We start from the raw sequence: 19651 nt of genomic DNA, 5'->3' as shown, positions 1-19651 counted from the left end.
ACACACACACACACACACACACACACACACACACACACACACACACACACACACACACACACACACACACACACACACACACACACACACACACACACACACACACACACACACACACACACACACACACACACACACACACACACACACACACACACACACGGATATACACGGATATACACAGATATACACGGATATACACGGATATACACGGATACACACTTAAACACATATAGTATAATGACAATGACACACAGCAGTCCATGGGGGGAACTTGACACATTCTGACTGAATTCAGTCAGTCTATGTGTAAGAGGGGAGCTGGTTGTACTGTGGGAGACACCTTAGCGTTACACAGGTGTGAGACACTCAGGTTTCCCCCGGCTTGGCACACCTGAATATTTAATAAGCCTGCTTTGAGTCAGACATCTGACTGACGCTCACCTGAAAAAGGTTACATTACATTTCACACCTCATCAGAAAATAAGAGGCAGCCAAAACAAGTATTATTACTGTAAAGTTGGAAGTAATTTCTACATAATCATGGAATATCTATATGTTACAAAACCTTGTTCCAATGTAAGAAATAAGGCATGATACTAAACAGATAACATCTAAGGAAACTAGACAAGTCATTTAAGTAGACAAGTGGGGTTGCGTGAGAGATACTGTGGCTTGCTCTGGGTTTGACCTCTGTAGTGAGAGGTGGTGGGGGTGGGGGCATATGTAAGAGTAATGGTGAGACTGACTCACTGTATGGCTGTGGGTGAGTTCTAACTGCAGCTAAGGACTGGTGAAATGGTGGGCTGTGGGTGAGATCTAACTGCAGCTAAGGACTGGTGAAAGGGTGGGCTGTGGGTGAGATCTAACTGCAGCTAAGGACTGGTGAAAGGGTGGGCTGTGGTTGAGATCTAACTGCAGATAAGGACTGGTGAAAGGGTGGGCTGTGGGTGAGATCTAACTGCAGCTAAGGACTGGTGAAAGGGTGGGCTGTGGTTGAGATCTAACTGCAGATAAGGACTGGTGAAAGGGTGGGCTGTGGGTGAGATCTAACTGTAGCTAAGGACTGGTGAAAGGGTGGGCTGTGGGTGAGATCTAACTGCAGCTAAGGACTGGTGAAAGGGTGGGCTGTGGATGGAGGACAGACATCCAGGAAACTAATCAGCTTGTTGTCCCCCTGGTCACCCTCTGGTCACCCCCTGGTCACCCTCTGGTCACCCCCTGGTCATCCCTTGGTCACCCTCTGGTGCTGTGGCCATATTAGCCCCGACTCTTCCCATATTCCCATACAACTGACTCACGTTGAAAGATTTCAGAGTTGTGAAACCCAGTCACGCACAGCCTTATGGTCCCTGTGTTTCATATCCCCCTTGGCTTGACCCCCCGCCCCCACCCCCCCCATCTGATGTTATCATCCTCCCACTTCATGTTTGAGGTCATTTTTGCACATTCTTTGTCTTTTCACACATTGACGCATGGCAGCGTCAGAGAGAGCCAAGTCTACTGATCATCAACCATTTTGTCCTGATTTATAGAAATTGCCGTTTGTATCTGAAAAAGCTATTTTGAAATCCCCCCCCCCCCAGGGACAAGGAGTGTGTTTTCGCTCATACATGTATTTAGCACCTGCTTCGCCACCAGCTGTGTTCTGTTACCAGATAGCAGTTGGACTGGGTGTCTAGGTTCAGTCGTTGGGTATTGTCCTTCATTTACAAGTGGCCTACGATACCCTAACAATAGTCCGTGGTGTAGCTCATCTAACGATCTGGTCACCTCTTTGTTCCTGGACGTGTAATTATTTCCTCTGTTGTGTTGATGGGCTGAGTCATTGTGTCAAGGCCATGGGGATGGGGAGGGCTGGATCACATGTCAACCACACTACATCTCATGTTTTCTATTCCACCTCTTCTACACCCCTACATCTTCACCTCCCTCCATCTTCACCTCCCTCTTGTGTTGTCACTCCGTTCACATGAAAGCTTACCTGTTTCCTCCATCTGATAAGATTGGACTTCATTTGACCCTTCTCTCCCTTCTCTATTCTTCTTCCTACTGCTTTGGACATTATTTTAGTCCCTTTGTGTGGTTTTCTCTCCTGGTCTAAAATAACACTGATGAAACAGACAACACTGATGAAACAGACAATGCCGTTTTGAAACGGCTGCCTCTGTGTAGACCTACCTACCTCTGTGTAGACCTGCCTCCCTCTCTCTGTGTAGACCTACCTCTCTCTGTGTAGACCTACCTCTGTATAGACCTCTCTCTGTGTAGACCTCTCTCTATGTAGACCTACCTACCTCTGTGTAGACCTCTCTCTGTGTAGACCTCTCTCTGTGTAGACCTACCTACCTCTGTGTAGACCTCTCTCTGTGTAGACCTACCTACCTCCGTGTAGACCTCTCTGTGTAGACCTCTCTGTGTAGACCTACCGTTGTGTAGACCTCTCTCTGTGTAGACCTCTCTCTGTGTAGACCTGCCTCTCTCTATGTAGACCTGCATCTCTCTATGTAGACCTGCATCTCTCGGTGTAGACCTACCTACCTCTGTGTAGACCTCTCTCTGTGTAGACCTCTCTCTGTGTAGACCTGCCTCTCTCTATGTAGACCTGCATCTCTCGGTGTAGACCTACCTACCTCTGTGTAGACCTACCTCTGTGTAGACCTCTCTCTGTGTAGATCTCTCTCTGTGTAGACCTGCCTCTCTCTATGTAGACCTGCATCTCTCTGTGTAGACCTACCTACCTCTGTGTAGACCTACCTACCTCTGTGTAGACCTGCCTCCCTCTCTCTGTGTAGACCTACCTCTCTCTGTGTAGACCTACCTCTCTCTGTGTAAACCTACCTCTCTCTGTGTAGACCTACCTCTCTCTGTGTAGACCTACCTCTCTCTGTGTAGACCTACCTCTCTCTGTGTAGACCTACCTCTCTCTGTGTAGACCTACCTCTCTCTGTGTAGACCTACCTCTCTCTGTGTAGACCTACCTACCTCTGTGTAGACCAATCAATCAATCGTATTTATAAAGACCCACTTCTCTCTGTGTAGACCTACCTTTCTCTGTGTAGACCTCTCTCTATGTAGACCACTCTCTTTGTAGACCTGCCACTATGTAGACCTGCCTATGTATTTGCAGATAGTAAAGTCTGGTTCACAGTACAGGGCCAAGCCGAGATGTACTGGTCTGGCCTGGTTACACATCCACCATAGTTGTTGGAACAGTGTTGGAGAGGACAATGTGTTAAGAAGATGTCCAAGCCAGCGCAGTGCGATTCGGGTCGGCCCTACAGTGGGAATCAGGCGTACAAAATAATTGTTCAGATCAATATTATACTTTTAAAGGATCATAGCAAAGTCCCCAGTGGTTAGCATGCAGCCAGTTAGGGGATCAGACGTCACTGAACTAAACCCATTGAGGACTGTAATACCCAGTGAAGCAGCTCTCATCAAGCAGCCCTGTAGTATAATCCACAAAGCTTTATCCTCACAGACCGTGTCATCAGTATCAGACATGACAGACATGTCATAAGATTCCATAAGGAGTGGAGAGGCAAATGATGTCATTAGGGCATCCATAGAGGGCAGTGGGTCCTGATTGGGGCACAGGAGTGATGCACAGCCCTGAGTCTAACAATGCAATGTCTAAGGACCGATTTGATAGTACTAATCTGACTCTGTTTCTCAACTGCATAAGGTTTACAGAGCTCAAAAAGGGAGGATCTGTACAGCGCGGGATCTTAAAGGTGTTGTCAAACCTAGGGTGTAGTCATTTCATCCAAACCCTTTTAAATTAGTTTGCTGGATAGACCTATTTAGTGCCGTCCAAAATATTTTGGCTAGTAGTTTTGGAAAATGTAGCAATGTGGAATTGGATTGTAGGCCTATTAGTGGTGTATTCAAAAGCATGGGAAGAGAGAGTGTTTCTCCCCTCATTCACCTATCATGTTGTTTAATGCACCTCTCTACAATCTGTTTCCACTTGCATTGATACATTCTTCAAACATGCTAGCCAGAAGATTCCTGAGTATTGATTACAACCAGCTAACGATTTTAAATGACTAATAATATAAAATGGAAAAGAAAAGTGATCTAATTTAAAGATGACATAGGCCTATGAATTAACATGCAGCTGTCACCCATTGACACCGGTTGGAACCAATACAAAGTTATAAAAAAAACAAATAATGTATAAAAAAATAGTTTTGAGAACTTTGGTTCAGTAATACAACTTAATAAGATCAGCACACAACTCTTCAACCCTGAATAATAAAGAACACCTTCCCTTTTTTTTTTACCAGAATAATATCATTGAAATTCAGACAAGCGCACTAGTCTGAACAAAAAAAAACACACAATCAACTGACTAAAGCACAAGCACACAAACCTTGAAGACCAGAGCAGGATAGCAGGTCTCTTTTGGCTGGCATGGGGACTAATATGTTTTTTGATGATGATGTGGAACCACTATGGTTATATCGAAGTCGAGCAGGATGCGGGAGGACAATATTTGACGACACACAGGCCATGTTAAACGGACTGGTACTGTACCCAGGGTGCAGTTTTTCCAAAGTTATCTGTGTGGATTTCGCACATCGGATAGGATTAAATGCATAGAAATAGAACGGGAGCCCACATTCAAGTCAACGATTTGTCCGTTCTATTCATTCTGTTTCTATGCATTAAAAAAAACTGGGCCCAGGATATAGAATAGCCTACTCTCCCCAAAACCCTATAATATGCACTTTTATCCATGACTTAAACCTTTGGCACTTATCGAGGAAATTACATAGAAATAAATAACAAGAAGATAATTCCTTTATTATAAAAACTGTAATAAATAAGAATAAGTTAATTAAATCTTTCTAAATATTGTACACATTGTAATTCAGTATTTGTTGTACATGTTAAGTCCATTGTCAGCATCTAAAACCATCCATAGAGTCAGTATGATTTTGACGTCATCAGTTAGTGGTGGGATACAATTATCAATGGAGAGGTATGGCATGCCTCCTAAATCATCCTATCAACAACACAAAGCATTGGTAGGCCCTTTCATTTCATGTACCTTCAATGGGTCTAGGATGGCCTCTACAAAATGTATCTTAGTTTTTCATCCAAGCCATGTCCTCTCACTACTATTGACTCTCTTCTTAGTGACACAGGTCGGAGGTCAGACACAGCCACACCTCCGGGCAGAATGCTTCTTCATTGTATGGTACATCAAGTGGTCATCCAGGAAGGACAGGTCATCGTCAAAGGCGACTGGTCGACAGCAAGCGTGAGGCGGTGTTTCGGGCAGGAGCCTCTTGTTTTGGGTGAGGTTGTTGACGATTTTATCGTAGTTGGTTTCCGAGATCCTGCAAGGCCCGCTGCAGTACCGGAAGATCATTTCCTCGCTGGTTTGATAACCTAAACCCAGGTCCGTCACATTCAGGTGGATCTGTTTGAGCAGACAGCCTTGTCCTCTGCCCCCTTTCCCTCGTCCGCTCCCAGACCTCTCCCTCTGGTCCTTTCCTCTGGTTGCTCCCTTCCCTCCTTTCCTTCTCTCTCGTTTCATTCGTATCCTTGAGCCCGTGTCCAGGTGTAACGAGCTCTTCAGTCTACTGATGGTGACTTTGATGAAATCCACCACATCCTCAAACTGCTCTGGCTGAAGCTCATCCATGTTATCTGTCAGAGAGAAAAAAGAGCAAATTAGAGTCTGCGGTATATACTATGCACATCCTGAAAAGACTGGGTACATACCTCATCCGCAGCAGTATACACTTTTAAAACTTCTCACAGAAATTGTATAGAATTTATGCACACAAAGTGTGGAGAGGGAATTCCCATGAAACTACAATATTTTGTGTACCAATAGGCTACATGATATGTTCTTTGAGATTATCCTACAGATTGTGGTCAAATATTGTGTCAATGGAGCAGAATGTTCGGTTTTCTCTTTTCAAAACTGGTTGAATGGCTATTTTAGAATAAATAGTGAATTGTGCAAGGGTGTCGATATATTTGAGTGCATCTTTACATCTGACAGAGAGTCGTGTGATTTTAGAGTTATTGACTGGTCCTGTCATCTGATAAGTGCACCTAGCTGATACCTAGCTTTGGTCCAGGGTGTTAGTGCGGGAACTCAGGCCCTTCAATTGATATTTTGTATTTATGTCATTGGGAGTGATCTATTCAAATATTCTTGCTTCTGAAACAAATAACACTGTTAAATGTGTAGTTCAAAACCAGTCCGACCAAGAGGCAGGCCTATTGCAGCCAAGTCAGTGACGTGGCCTACTTACATAGCAAGATTTAATTCCAGAAATGAGAATGTCTGAACTTACATTGTGTTTCTACAGATAGCTCTTCCCTGTCGGCTGTTTCTGGACTTTTGGTTGAAAATATACTGAGATGCATTGGCGGGAAGTCATGGAGACTCTCTGAAGCGCGTGTTCTTTTTGTGGACTGTCGGTTCCGGAGAGGGCTCGTATGTACGCTGCTCAGCAGCACGAAACAGGTGGTAAGGGTGTCCCATAACTTCATTGTAGAACTTAGTCCAATTGTGGAACCTGCCCTGGGTCAAAGAAATTCCCGTTGGAACATAAATACCGAGTAAACATTTTCCCTTGGCGATAAACCTATGGGTGATGGTTATCCTCAATTTATATCAGGTCCATGCCAACTTTTTAAAGATTCTGAATACAAAATTAATATGTTTTAGAGTTCAATATCTAAAATCCATTGACAGATTTAACAATTAGGATAATATAGAATTTCAATCCAATTTCACGATGACAACCTGTCCATGCGCTGCGAAGCGACCGTTTTTTCCCCTAAATTCCAGATGTCAGTCACTCTACTACTCTACACTTCTACAAATTGTCCAATAATAACTGCTTGGCATAAAGAATAAAACATCAAAACTGGTTAATAAGCACATGTGCCATGCAACAGTAAGACCGAAAGTGCCATGATTGTTCGAGAACTAAGAATGGAATCAACTGGTAGCCTATGCGATGTCCAATGCGAATTATGTCCAATGAAGAAGAAAATGCTTCATCTACACCATAGTTGTTGTTTAGTAAAATTCCATTTGGTTTAAGACTTTCTCAAGGTAGGTAAACCAGTTAGTGTGAAGTAAACTAGCTTCGAGATTAGTGTTGGTGGTCCTCATTGTTCAGAATTCCGCGCAGCTCCTACTGGTCTTGGTGTTGAGGGAGTCAACGGGTGGAGCAGATTTATACAGTGGGTTGGGGAGTGCTGACGTCTCGTAATCCGCCCTCTCTAGTGTGCTGCTCTCCGCACCATCTAACATGAGAAATGGCCCAACATACTTTATTGAAGTAGATTGCAGTGGTTGTCTTCAAGAGAAATACTGAAGACCGTAGGCAACTGTATTTATGAATCCACTCTCAAATGTTGTTAATATGATGTGGTTGCAGACATCGGATTAAAGAAGAGACTCATAACTCCAGTTAGTTTAAAGATGCATATTACACATTTCCTGGAGATACTATGATTTTGCACTAAAGGCCTATTTTACAGTTGTTTTGAGGTCATTTAGGATTTAGCATTTAGGATATCTTTCATTTCCATGTGATTACTGTGCATGGTGTTGCTGCCATGCTGTGTTGTTGTCTTAGCGCTCTTTTTATGTAGTGTTGTGGTGTCTCTCTTGTTGAGATGTGTTTTGTCCAATATTATTATTATTCTTTTTAAATCGCAGCCTCTGTCCCTGCAGGAGGCCTTTTGCCTTTTGGCAGGCTGTCATTGAAATATATTTTAGATTCTTCAAAGTAGCCACCCTTTGCCTTGATGACAGCTTTGCACACTCTTGGCATTCTCTCAACCAGCTTCATGCATTTCAATTAACAGGTGTGCCTTGTGTTCAAGTTAATTTGTGGAATTTCTTTCCTTCTTAATACGTTTGAGCCAATCAGCTGTTTTGTGACAAGGTAGGGTTGGTATACAGAAGATAGCCCTATTTGGTAAAAGACCAAGTCCATATTATGGCAAGAACAGCTCAAATTTAGCAAAGCGAAACGACAGTCCATCATTACATTAAGACATGAAGGTCAGTCAAACCGGAAAACTTCAAGAACTGGCTCTCATGAGGACCGCCACAGGAAAGGAAGACCCAGAGTTACCTCTGCTGCAGAGAATAAATTCATTACAGTTACCAGCCTTAGAAATTGCAGCCCAAATAATTGCTTCACAGAGTTCAAGTAACAGACACATCTCAACATGTAGGAGTGTCCAAACCTTTGACTCGTACTGTATGTAAATGTGACATTTCAGTTTTTTTAGTTAAATAAAAAAAATTGCAAAAAAAATTGAAACAGTTTTTGCTTTGTCATTATGGGGTATTATGTGTAGATTGATGAGGGAAAGGGGTCTGAATACTTTCCGAATGCACTGTACATTAAAATACAAAAACAGAGTCATTGGAAGCACAAAATAAAACGTCACAAATCATCCAGAAAAACAGTTACTCCACAAATAAGGCCCCGAACAATACTTTAAATTGCCCGAACGGCACCCTATGTCATCATGATATGACATCCATCTTATACAGACCCAGGACAGCCACAATCATCATCCATGTTGTCATATGGATAAAGGTCCAAATGAAATGTGAGGCTTACAGTTTAAGGGGTTATGATCACTTTATGCTGATAGTAAAGGAGAGGGCTCACTCTGTTACAACAGTTGCTTCATACGGCGAGAGTGAGGGAGCTCATGAACAAGTCCCTCTACCAAAATGCCTGAGCACAGAAAGACAGGAGCAGTTCCTCACAGAGCACTAGATGCTCTTCAGCTTGAATTTCTGAGCTTTAGATTTATGTTTCGGTGAGGCATGTTTAGAAAGAGAAAGGAATCAACTCTTACGAAGATTTTATTGAAATATTTGGTCACGTTCCCACTAAAATTCGCCAAGCGAGGCTTTGACGACCTATTTCTCTGCCTTCTGAGCTTGAACTCTAACCGGAGCTTGACCAGCAGATAACATTTCCCATCAGGGGAGTAATTGTGGACGTATATCGCTTACCTCGGGTGGGTATCATATGACTTCACTGGACTGAAAATCCTGCTAAGAATCGGTGTAATTTAGACATTTAACCTAAAACACACCTCCATGAGAAGGAAGACGATCTGTCTTAGTCTTTAAGGAACTTAGTTGAAGCAATGACTTCTTTATACAGAGAGAAGTCCTGCCCCAATTCCAAAGTTTGACTTGAGAATTTCAGATTGGTGTCAATATTTGGCCGTTTGGAATATTGCTTAAAGCCTTTGCCCCGCCTATAGGAAACTCTGTTGGAAACACTGGCTAGAGAGAAGAGGTGTAGGAGGAGTGTTAATGAGTAAGCTTAGGACTTTGCCATGAATGAAGCTGTATAGGGGGAGTCGCCTCCTGATGCCGTATCACGGTCTCCATATACCAGGTCAAAGAACAGAGTGGTCAGGGACTTTGTGTGTCATTGCGTGCGTGTCAAGTGTCCTTTTGCCAGATGTCGTTAAACTTGTTTACGGTGAATCTACTGTGTACACCCACCCAGCCGTAAAGAGCACAACTGGTCAATTGAAAAGCCATTTGTACACACGTTATGTTTAGAACAGCATTTTCCTACCTCAACATCAAACACTATACAGTACATAAAAACGCCATGGTTTTGTCAAAAGCCAAATGCACCCTATTCCCTATCTAGTGCACTACTTGCTACCAGAGCCCTACAAATGTAGTGCACTATAAAGGGAATAGGGTGCCATTTGTAACACGACACATTGTGTCATTACAATGTCATGTTATGTGAGTTCATCTGATTACTGCAATTTCAAAGGAATTGTAACTTAAGATCTGATATGACATATTGATGGTTATCTCAACACATGGCTTGATAATGTGAAGATAAGAATGGCCGAAATGTCAGGGAGATAGTGAAAACAGTTTCAGGATTTAACTGAAAAACAAATGTGGGCACATGGTTAATGAATGTTTGACAATCCTAGAAATATAATGAATTATTCTATGAATGTAATATCTGGGGTCAGGTTAGCATTTTCCCCACTAATGGTTAAGGTTAGGATTGGGAGAGGGGAAGCTGATCCTAGATCTGTACGAGGTGAAACTACCCCGGGACTTTTACTTTCCACTGACAAAAAACATCTGTAGTTGGATTCATGTCATCCAGGATAAAAATTCTAGGCCTATATTTTCCCAGATACAGAACAAAAGAGTCCATAACCAACCCACAACATAAATACATGATAATGGAATTGCCCTTGAGAAGAGTCCATTTTGTGAACTCAAATTACTTATGATAAGAAGTAACTTGTGTTTTTACAGAGGAATAAACATTTATATCAAATCAAATGTTATTTGTCACATGCACCGAATACGACAGGTGTAGACCTTGCAGTGAAATGCTTACTTACAAGCCCTTAACCAACAATGCAGTTAAGAAAAATAAGTGTTAAGTAAAAAAAGAAAAATAACAAATAGTTAAAGAGCAGCAGTAAAATAACAGTAGCAAGGCTATATACAGGGTTACCGGTACAGAGTCAATGTACCGGTACCTCCTGTATATAGATTAATTGAGGTCATTTAGGTAATATGTACATGTAGGTAGAGTTAAATTGACAATGTATAAATAATAACCAGAGAGTAGCAGCAGCGTGGGAGGGTGGGGCAATGCAAATAGTCTGGGTAGCCATTTGATTAGCTGTTCAGGAGTCTTATGGCTTGGGGGTAGAAGCTGTTAAGAAGCCTTTTGGACCTAGACTTGGCGCTCTGCTACCGCTTGCAGTGCGGTAGCAGAGAGAACAGTCTATGACTAGGGTGGCTGGAGTCTTTGACAATTTTTAGGGCCTTCCTCTGACACCGCCTGGTATAGAGGTCCTGGATGGCAGGAAGCTTGGCCCCAGTGATGTACTGGGCCGTACGCACTACCCTCTGTAGTGCCTTGTGGTCGGAGGCCGAGCAGTTGCCATACCAGGCAGTTATGCAACCAGTCAGGATGCTCTCGATGGTGCAGCTGTAGAACCTTTTGAGGATCTGAGAAACCATGCCAAACCTTTTCAGTCTCCCGAGGGGGAATAGGCTTTGTCATGCCATCTTCACGACTGTCTTGGTGTGTTTGGACCATCTTAGTTTGTTTGTGATGTGGACACCAATGAACTTGAAGCTCTCAACCTGCTCCACTACAGCCCCGTCGATGAGAATGGGGGCGTACTCGGTCCTCCTTTTCTTGTAGTCCACAATCATCTCTTTTGTCTTGATCACATTGAGGGAGAGGTTGTTGTCCTGGCAATACATGGCCAAGTCTCTGACCTCCTCCCTATACAGTAGGCTGTCTCATCGTTGTCGATGATCTGGCCTGCCACTGTTGTGTTGTCGGCAAACTTAATGATGGTGTTGGAGTCGTGCCTCGCCATGCATTCATGGGTGAAAAGGGAGTACAGGAGGGGACTGAACACGCACCCCTGAGGGGCCCCCGTGTTGAGGATCAGCGTGGCAGATGTGTTGTTACCTACCCTTACCACCTGGGGGACAACCCGTCAGAAAGTCAAGGATCGAGTTGCAGAGGGTAGTCCCAGGGTCCCTAGCTTAGTGATGAGCTTTGAGGGCACTATGGTGTTGAATGCTGAGCTGTAGTCAATGAATAGTATTCTCACGTAGGTTTTCCTTTTGTCCTTTTGTCCAGGTGGGAAATGGCAGTGTGGAGTGCGATAGGGATTGCATCATCTCTGGATCTGTTGGGGCGATATGCAAAAGAGATAATGGTGTTGATGTGAGCCATGACCAGCCTTTCAAAGCACTTCATGGCTACTTAGTGTTCTTAGGCACAGGTACTATGGAGGTCTGCTTGAAACATGTTGACAGACATACAGACTCGGTCAGGGACAGGTTGAAAATGTCAGTGAAGACACTTGCCAGTTGGTCAGCGCATGCTCAGAGTACACATCCTGGTAATCCGTCTGGCCCCGCGGCCTTGTGAATGTTAAAGGTCTTACTCACATCGGCTGTGTAGAGCGTGATCACACAGTCATCTGGAACAGCTAATGCTCTCATGCATGCTTCAGTGTTGCTTGCCTCGAAGCGAGCATAGAAGTAATTTAGCTCATCTGGTAGGCTCGTGTCACTGGGCAGCTCACGGCAATGCTTCCCTTTTGTAGTCTGTCATTTAGATGGTTTGCGTGGTATTAGACAAGAAATCATTAATAAAAGCACATTTTCCACAGAAGGTCTTTGTTTCTAGTCAAACACAACCCTGTCTGTCTGTAACTTTAATACGGTGTTCTGAGATATGTCACGACCGTCGTATGAATAATTGGACCAAGGCGCAGCGTGAGTAAAGTTCCACATTTTAATGATAGTGAAACTTCCAAACCAACAAAGACATAACGATCGTGAAGTAAGTAGCGCACATAGGCACTCATACAAAACAATATCCCACATCTCAGGTGGGAAAAAGGACACACTAAGTATGATCCCCAATTAGAGGTAACGATCATCAGCTGCCTCCAATTGGGAACCATACACACACCAACATAGAAATATAATACCTAGAAACCCCCCTAGTCACGCCCTGACCTAAAACACCATAGAGAACCCCGAGGGCTCTCTATGGTCAGGGCGTGACAGCCCCCCCCCCCCCAAAGGTGCGGACTCCAACCGCAAAACCTGAAACTAGATGGGGAGGGTTAGGGTGGGCAACTTGCGTCAGTGGTGGCTCCGGTGCGGGATGTAGCACCCGCTCAGACCGCGGATCCGGCCATGAAGCCGGGCTGAATGCCATGCCCGGACTGGGCACCGGCGCAGAGGAAGGCTCCGGCCATGGAGCGGGACTGGACGCTGTGCCTGGACTGGGCACCGGCGCAGAGGAAGGCTCCGGCCATGGCACCGGCGCAGGAAGCTCCGGGCCGTGGACCATCGCTGGAAGCTCCGGACCGTGAACCGTCGCTGGAAGCTCCGGACCGTGAATCGTCGCTGGAGGTTCTGGGCTGTAGACCGCCGCTGGAGACTCCGGATTGTACACACGCACTGGTGGACGAGTGCGGGGAGCCGGCACAGGACGTACCGGGCTGGGGAGGCGCACTGGAGGCCTGGTGCGTGAAGCCGGCACAGGTTGCACCGGGATGGGAAGGCGCACTGGAGGCCTGGTGCGTGGAGCCGGCACAGGTTGCACCGGACTGATGACACGCTCTTCAGGGCGAGTGCGGGGAGCCGGCACAGGACGTACCGGGCTGAGGAGGCGCACTGGAGGCCTGGTGCGTGGAGCCGGCACAGGTTGCACCGGACTGATGACACGCTCTTCAGGGCGAGTACGGGGAGCCGGCACAGGACGTACCGGGCTGGGAAGGCGCACTGGAGGCCTGGTGCGTGGAGCCGGCACAGGTTGCACCGGACTGATGACACGCTCTTCAGGGCGAGTGCGGGGAGCCGGCACAGGACATACCGGGCTGAGGAGACGCACTGGAGGCCTTGTGCGTGGAGCCGGCACAGGTTGCACCGGACTGATGACACGCTCTTCAGGGCAGGTGCGGGGAGCCGGCACAGGACGTACCAGGCTGGGAAGGCGTACTGGAGGCCTGGAGTGTGGAGCCGGCACAGATTGCACCGGACTGATGACACGCTCTTCAGGGCAGGTGCGGGGAGCCGGCACAGGACGTACCAGGCTGAGGAGACGCACTGGAGGCCTGGTGCGTGGAGCCGGCACAGGTTGCACCGGACTGATGACACGCTCTTCAGGGCGAGTGCGGGGAGCCGGCACAGGACGTACCGGGCTGAGGAGGCGCACTGGAGGCCTGGTGCGTGGAGCCGGCACAGGTTGCACCGGACTGATGACACGCTCTTCAGGGCGAGTGCGGGGAGCCGGCACAGGACGTACCGGGCTGAGGAGGCGCACTGGAGGCCTGGTGCGTGGAGCCGGCACAGGTTCCACCGGACTGATGACACGCTCTTCAGGGCGAGTGCGGGGAGCCAGCACAGGACGTACCAGGCTGGAAAGGCGCACTGGAGGCCTGGTGCGTGGAGCCGGCACAGGTTGCACCGGACTGATGACACGCTCTTCAAAACGCCTGCGCTGCAGCATACTCCTAGCCAACATCTCTCTCTGATATCCCTCCTCACGCTGCTCCATCGACTCCCAGACGGTCTCTGTCTCTCTCCTAGGCTCGGCCGACCGCCCCTTGTGCCCCCGCCCCAAAAAACTTGGGGTTGCCCTTGGGCTGTTTGTGGCCGCGGTCCTCCTTTACTCCTCGGCAACTCGGCCAAGGAAGGGTCTCGCATCCACCTAGTATCTCTTCCCATGAACAAATCTCCTTCACCTCCTGGGCACGCTGCTTGGTCCTGTAGTGGTGCGATATTCTGTCACGACCGTCGCATGAATAATTGGACCAAGGCGCAGCGTGAGTAAAGTTCCACATTTTAATGGTAGTGAAACTTCCAAAACAATAAAGACATAACGATCGTGAAATACGTAGCGCACATAGGCACTCATACAAAACAATATCCCGCATCTCAGGTGGGAAAAAGGACACACTAAGTATGATCCCCAATTAGAGGTAACGATCATCAGCTGCCTCCAATTGGGAACCATACACACACCGACATAGAAATATAATACCTAGAAACCCCCCTAGTCACACCCTGACCTAAAACACCATAGAGAACCCAGAGGGCTCTCTATGGTCAGGGAGTGACAAGATAGGCCTATCCACATTTAGCTTAATAGTTTAGGACCCTCAATCGCAACTCTAGACCTCGAAGCCAGTTCTGCTGCTTTTCTTCATTGTTCCTCTCTAATCAGGGACTGACTTAGACCTGGGACACCAGGTATGTGCAATTAATTATCAGGTGGAACTGAAAACCAGCAGGCTCAGGACCTCGTAAGGTAATAGTTGAATACCCCTGGTTTGGGGTATATCTCAGCGAGATATCCCTGTGTTGTCATGTTCCACATGTACAAAGGACTTCACAAATGATCAGTGTTTGTCTTTTCGAGTTATGTTCTATTTGTCAAAGTACTATAGGCTTGTACTTGTGTGTAGTCTTGTAGAAGTCAATTAAAGAAGTTTACTAGTGTTGGCCACTTTCCAAGGTTTTAAATGCTACCAGCAGCCACAGTGCCTGACAGGCATCCAAATTGCAGGGCCAGAGTTGGAGCTGTTGCTGTGTCTCTGTAGCTTAGTGGTCAAGATAGGCCTTGGTTTATCACAAGGCTTTTGTGCCTTCCATTTCACCTTGTCCAGGGGGTGTACTTGTACGTCAAGCTGCCTCACTCACGCTACAGAAACAGGAGATGACCGATGGGCCATTCTGGCTCAGATAAGGCTTACTTAATGTCACATTGTTAAAAATAACGGAATAAAAAATGAAGGAGAGGATGATGAAAGGATCTTTTTCATATCAGGCATGCATCAGAGGTACAGTCCTCTCTACTGTCATCATGGTACAGTCCTCTCTACTGTCATCATGGTACAGTCCTCTCTACTGTCATCAGAGGTACAGTCCTCTCTACTGTCATCATGGTACAGTCCTCTCTACTGTCATCAGAGGTACAGTCATCTCTACTGTCATCAGAGGTACAGTCATCTCTACTGTCATCATGGTACAGTCCTCTCTACTGTCATCATGGTACAGTCCTCTCTACTGTCATCAGAAGTACAGTCCTCTCTACTGTCATCAGAGGTACAGTCCTCTCTACTGTCATCGTGGTACAGTCCTCACCACTGTCATCATGGTACAGTCCTCTCTACTGTCATCATGGTACAGTCCTTTCTACTGTCATCATGGTACAGTCCTTTCTACTGTCATCATGGTACAGTCCTCTCTACTGTCATCATGCCACAGTCTTCTCTACTGTCATCATGCTACAGTCCTCTCTACTGTCATCAGAGGTACAGTCCTATTTTCTCTCTTCATGGTACAGTCCTCTCTACTCTCATCATGGTACAGTCCTCTCTACTGTCATCATGGTAGAGTCCTCTCTACTGTCATCATGGTAGAATCCTCTCTACTGTCATCATAGTACAGTCCTCTCTACTCTCGTCATGGTACAGTCCTCTCTTTATCTCAGAGGTACAGTCCTCTCTATTCGCATCAGAGGTACAGTCCTCTCTACTGTCATAATGGTACAGTCCTCTCTACTGTCATCATGGTACAGTCCTCTCTACTGACATCATTGTACAGTCCTCGCTACTCTCATCAGAGGTACAGTCCTCTTTACTCTCGTCAGAGGTACAGTCCTCTCTACTCTCGTCAGAGGTACAGTCCTCTCTACTCTCGTCAGAGGTACAGTCCTCTCTACTCTCGTCAGAGGCACAGTCCTCTCTACTGACATCATTGTACAGTCCTCGCTACTCTCGTCAGAGGTACAGTCCTCTCTACTGTCGTCAGAGGTACAGTCCTCTCTACTGTCGGCAGAGGTACAGTCCTCTCTACTGTCGTCAGAGGTACAGTCCTCTCTACTGTCATCAGCTAATTAATCATCATTTTGTGCAAAACCCCCAATGTAGACTGGCTCATTGGGCTGAATATGGACCAACCCATTTGGCATTTGCCAAAATTGCCATATGCTAAATTTGAAGATGAAGTATCACATCATAGTATTGACCTGCTCTGGCTCAGCATTTGTTTTTCCCAGAGAGAGATGTCAATGTTTAGTGGTTGCTCTGCTCCACCCTTGATGCTGTTCTTTGTAAATGCCCTAGATCACGCTGGCTTCATCAACATCATTCACGTCATATGTTTGTTGCAGTGGCTTCAACATCATTCTCCCAGTGGTGGAGAAAGTACCCAATTATCATACTGGAGTTAAAGGACAGTTACCTTTAATAGAAAGTTACTCAAGTAAAAGTGAAAGTCACCCAGTAAAATACTACTTGAGTAAAAGTCCAAAACTATTTGGTTCTAAATATACTTAAGTATCAAAAGTAAAAATAATTTCAAATTCCTTATATTAAGTAAAACAGACAGCACCATTTTCTTGTTTTCAAAATGTACAGATAACCAGACATCATTTACAAACGAAGCGTTTTGTGTTTAGTGAGTCTACCAGATCAGAGGAAATAGGGATGACCATGTGTTCTCTTGATAAGTGAGTACATTTGAACATTTTCTTTTCCTGCTAAGCATTCAAAATGTAACAAGTACTTTTGGTTGTCAGGGAAAATGTATGGAGTAAAAAGTAAAAACAATTCTTTAGGAATGTAGTGAAGTAAAAGTTTTCAAAAATATAAATAGCAAAGTAAAGTACAGATACCCCCCAAAAAACGACTTACTGTAAGTAGTACTTTAAAGTATTTTTACTCAAGTACTTTACACAACTGCATTCACCTCATATGTTTGTTACAAAGTCCAGAGATAACTAAAGGCTGTAATGTTGTCAAGGCCTTTGGATCCTAATGGCCTGAAGATCAATTGTTTCAGGGAAGATATTGTCCTGTAGAAGGATATATAGATCAACATTTTGGAATACCACATTCGTTCTCAGTGCACTTTTTTTCCAGTCACTCACTGAGGCCAGTAAACGTCAGTATTTTGTGTATTTCTGTCTATAGAAAATACATTCATTATTTTTCCTATGAAAACCTCCCAGTCAGAAAAAAATATTACCACTTTTCTATCAGTAAGACATATTTCTCCAGTTAAATCGTGTTTATTCACCAAATGTTAATTGACGAAAGCTGTGAGGGGGGCAGAATCGTGACGTTCCATTGTCTCAGGGTTCACTGGGTCGAGATCTGGAGATACAGTGGTATGAGTTACCAAAGTGACACTTTTTAAAACATTTTTATTTATTTAACCTTTATTTAACTAGGCAAGTCAGTTAAGAACAAATTGTTATTTACAATGACGGCCTACCAAAAGGGACGTCCTGCAGGGACGGGGGCAGGGATTAAAAACAATAAATAATAATATAAATATAGGACAAAACACACATCACGACGAGAGAGACAACACGACACTACATAAAGAGTGCATGGCAGCAACACATGACAACACAGCATGGTAGCAACACAACATAACAACAACATGGTAGCCACACAACATGGTAGCAACACAACATGACAACAACATGTTAGCAACACAACATGACAACAACATGTTAGCAACACAACATGGCAGCAGCACAAAACTTGGTACAAACATTATTGGGCACAGACAACAGCACAAAGGGCAGGAAGGTAGAGACAACAATACATTATGTGAAGCAGCCACTACTGTCAGTAAGAGTGTCCATGATTGAGTCTTTGAATGAAGAGATGGAGATAAAACTGTCCAGTTTGAGTGTTTGTTGCAGCTCTTTCCAGTCGCTAGCTGCAGCGAACTGAAAAGAGGAGCGACCCAGGGATGTGTGTGCTTTGGGGACCTTTAACAGATTGTGACTGGCAGAACGGGTGTTGTATGTGGAGGATGAGGGCTACAGTAGATATCTCAGATAGGGGGGAGTGAGGCCTAAGAGGGTTTTATGAATAAGCATCAACCAGTGGGACACACTGGTTATACAAATGCAATTCCCATATAAAGTACTGTACATTGTACCCTGTACATTGCCGATGGGTGCAACAGCAAGTCTAGTCATTAGAGTCCCCTTTTCACCAATTAGACTCCTTGCTGATTGAAAAAAGAAAGAAAAAAACAAAGCAATTACCCTCATGCCAAGCTTCAACTCCACAAAGAAGACACCCACTTCCTCCCCTGCTGGATTCAATGGGGGGTGTCCCAATGATATCTCTTTCCTCCTGAAGTGTGCAATCGTTTTCTACTCCCCACAAGTTTAAAAGCGTTGGATTGGTGTCGGCATAGGCTAGTGGGAGTTTCCATACATCGTTAATTTCCCTTCAAATCCACGAAGGGAAGTGAACAAGTGCACGTGGTTAGGAAAGATAAATTGGGACACAACAAGACTGATGGAGGCCGACAGGCAGTCTAGGTATTATTTCACTCACACGGGCTAATTGTAAGGGGCATTTACCTCCATTATGCCTCTAACATGAAACTCCTGGGGATACGTTCCAAATGGCACCTTATTCCCTCGATACAGTAGTGAATTTAGGGGGAACCTGGTTAAAAGTAGTGCACGATATAGAGAATATGGTGCCATTTGGGATGCAGCCCTGCTGTACTCGGCTTCCTAGAGGGACGATCTGACAGTTGTAATGGGGCTGTGATTAAACGGGGGAGAAAGTGGCCACTGGTGATGTTGATGTAATCCACACCACATGTACTGGTGTTAAGGTCCAGCTGGTTCCCTGGGTTCAGGAGCAGAAGTGCAACAGTGTTGTGTAGTAGACTTGACTCAGGAGGCCTATTGAGAGACATACCATGCTCTGCTGCTGTTGCTAACAGACACAGAGCTCATGCTGCTTTTACCTCACATACTGTAGTTTCAATTGAATTAGTTGAATGTACAGGATACACATGGTAGATACACATGGTAGATACACATGGTAGATACACATGGTAGATACACATGGTAGATACACATGGTAGACACACATGGTAGATACACATGGTAGATACACATGGTAGACACACATGGTAGATACACATGGTAGATACACATGGTAGATACACATGGTAGATACACATGGTAGATACACATGGTAGACACACCGTCCATCGAAATGCTTACTTGCAGGTTCCTTCTCGACAATGCAACAACAA

At 45.2% G+C, this 19651-nt stretch overlaps 1 protein-coding gene across 1 annotated transcript; it reads right to left on the bottom strand.

Annotated features, from left to right (window-relative positions):
• Positions 1-4872: 4872 nt before the first annotated feature.
• gdnfb (glial cell derived neurotrophic factor b) lies at positions 4873-7163 on the bottom strand. The gene is made up of 2 exons (XM_071400218.1): positions 6324-7163; positions 4873-5664 (listed from the first exon to the last, which is right to left on the bottom strand). Exons 1-2 carry the CDS (start codon positions 6520-6522, stop codon positions 5165-5167), a joined length of 699 nt encoding a protein of 232 aa, XP_071256319.1. The 5' UTR covers positions 6523-7163; the 3' UTR covers positions 4873-5164.
• Between the last annotated feature and the right edge of the window lie 12488 nt (positions 7164-19651).

This window comes from Salvelinus alpinus, chromosome 5 (genome assembly GCF_045679555.1).
Source record: "Salvelinus alpinus chromosome 5, SLU_Salpinus.1, whole genome shotgun sequence".
In the NCBI taxonomy this organism is placed as follows: Eukaryota; Metazoa; Chordata; class Actinopteri; order Salmoniformes; family Salmonidae; genus Salvelinus; species Salvelinus alpinus.
This window is presented reverse-complemented; position numbering and strand designations above follow the sequence as displayed.

Bases quoted from the DNA above. Each gene is read 5' to 3' on its own strand.
- gdnfb (XM_071400218.1), bottom strand. From the start codon at position 6,522: ATGAAGTTATGGGACACCCTTACCACCTGTTTCGTGCTGCTGAGCAGC. The intron at 5,665-6,323 runs GTAAGTTCAGAC...TCTCTCTGACAG, and splicing joins GCTATCTGTAGAAACACAAT to ATAACATGGATGAGCTTCAG.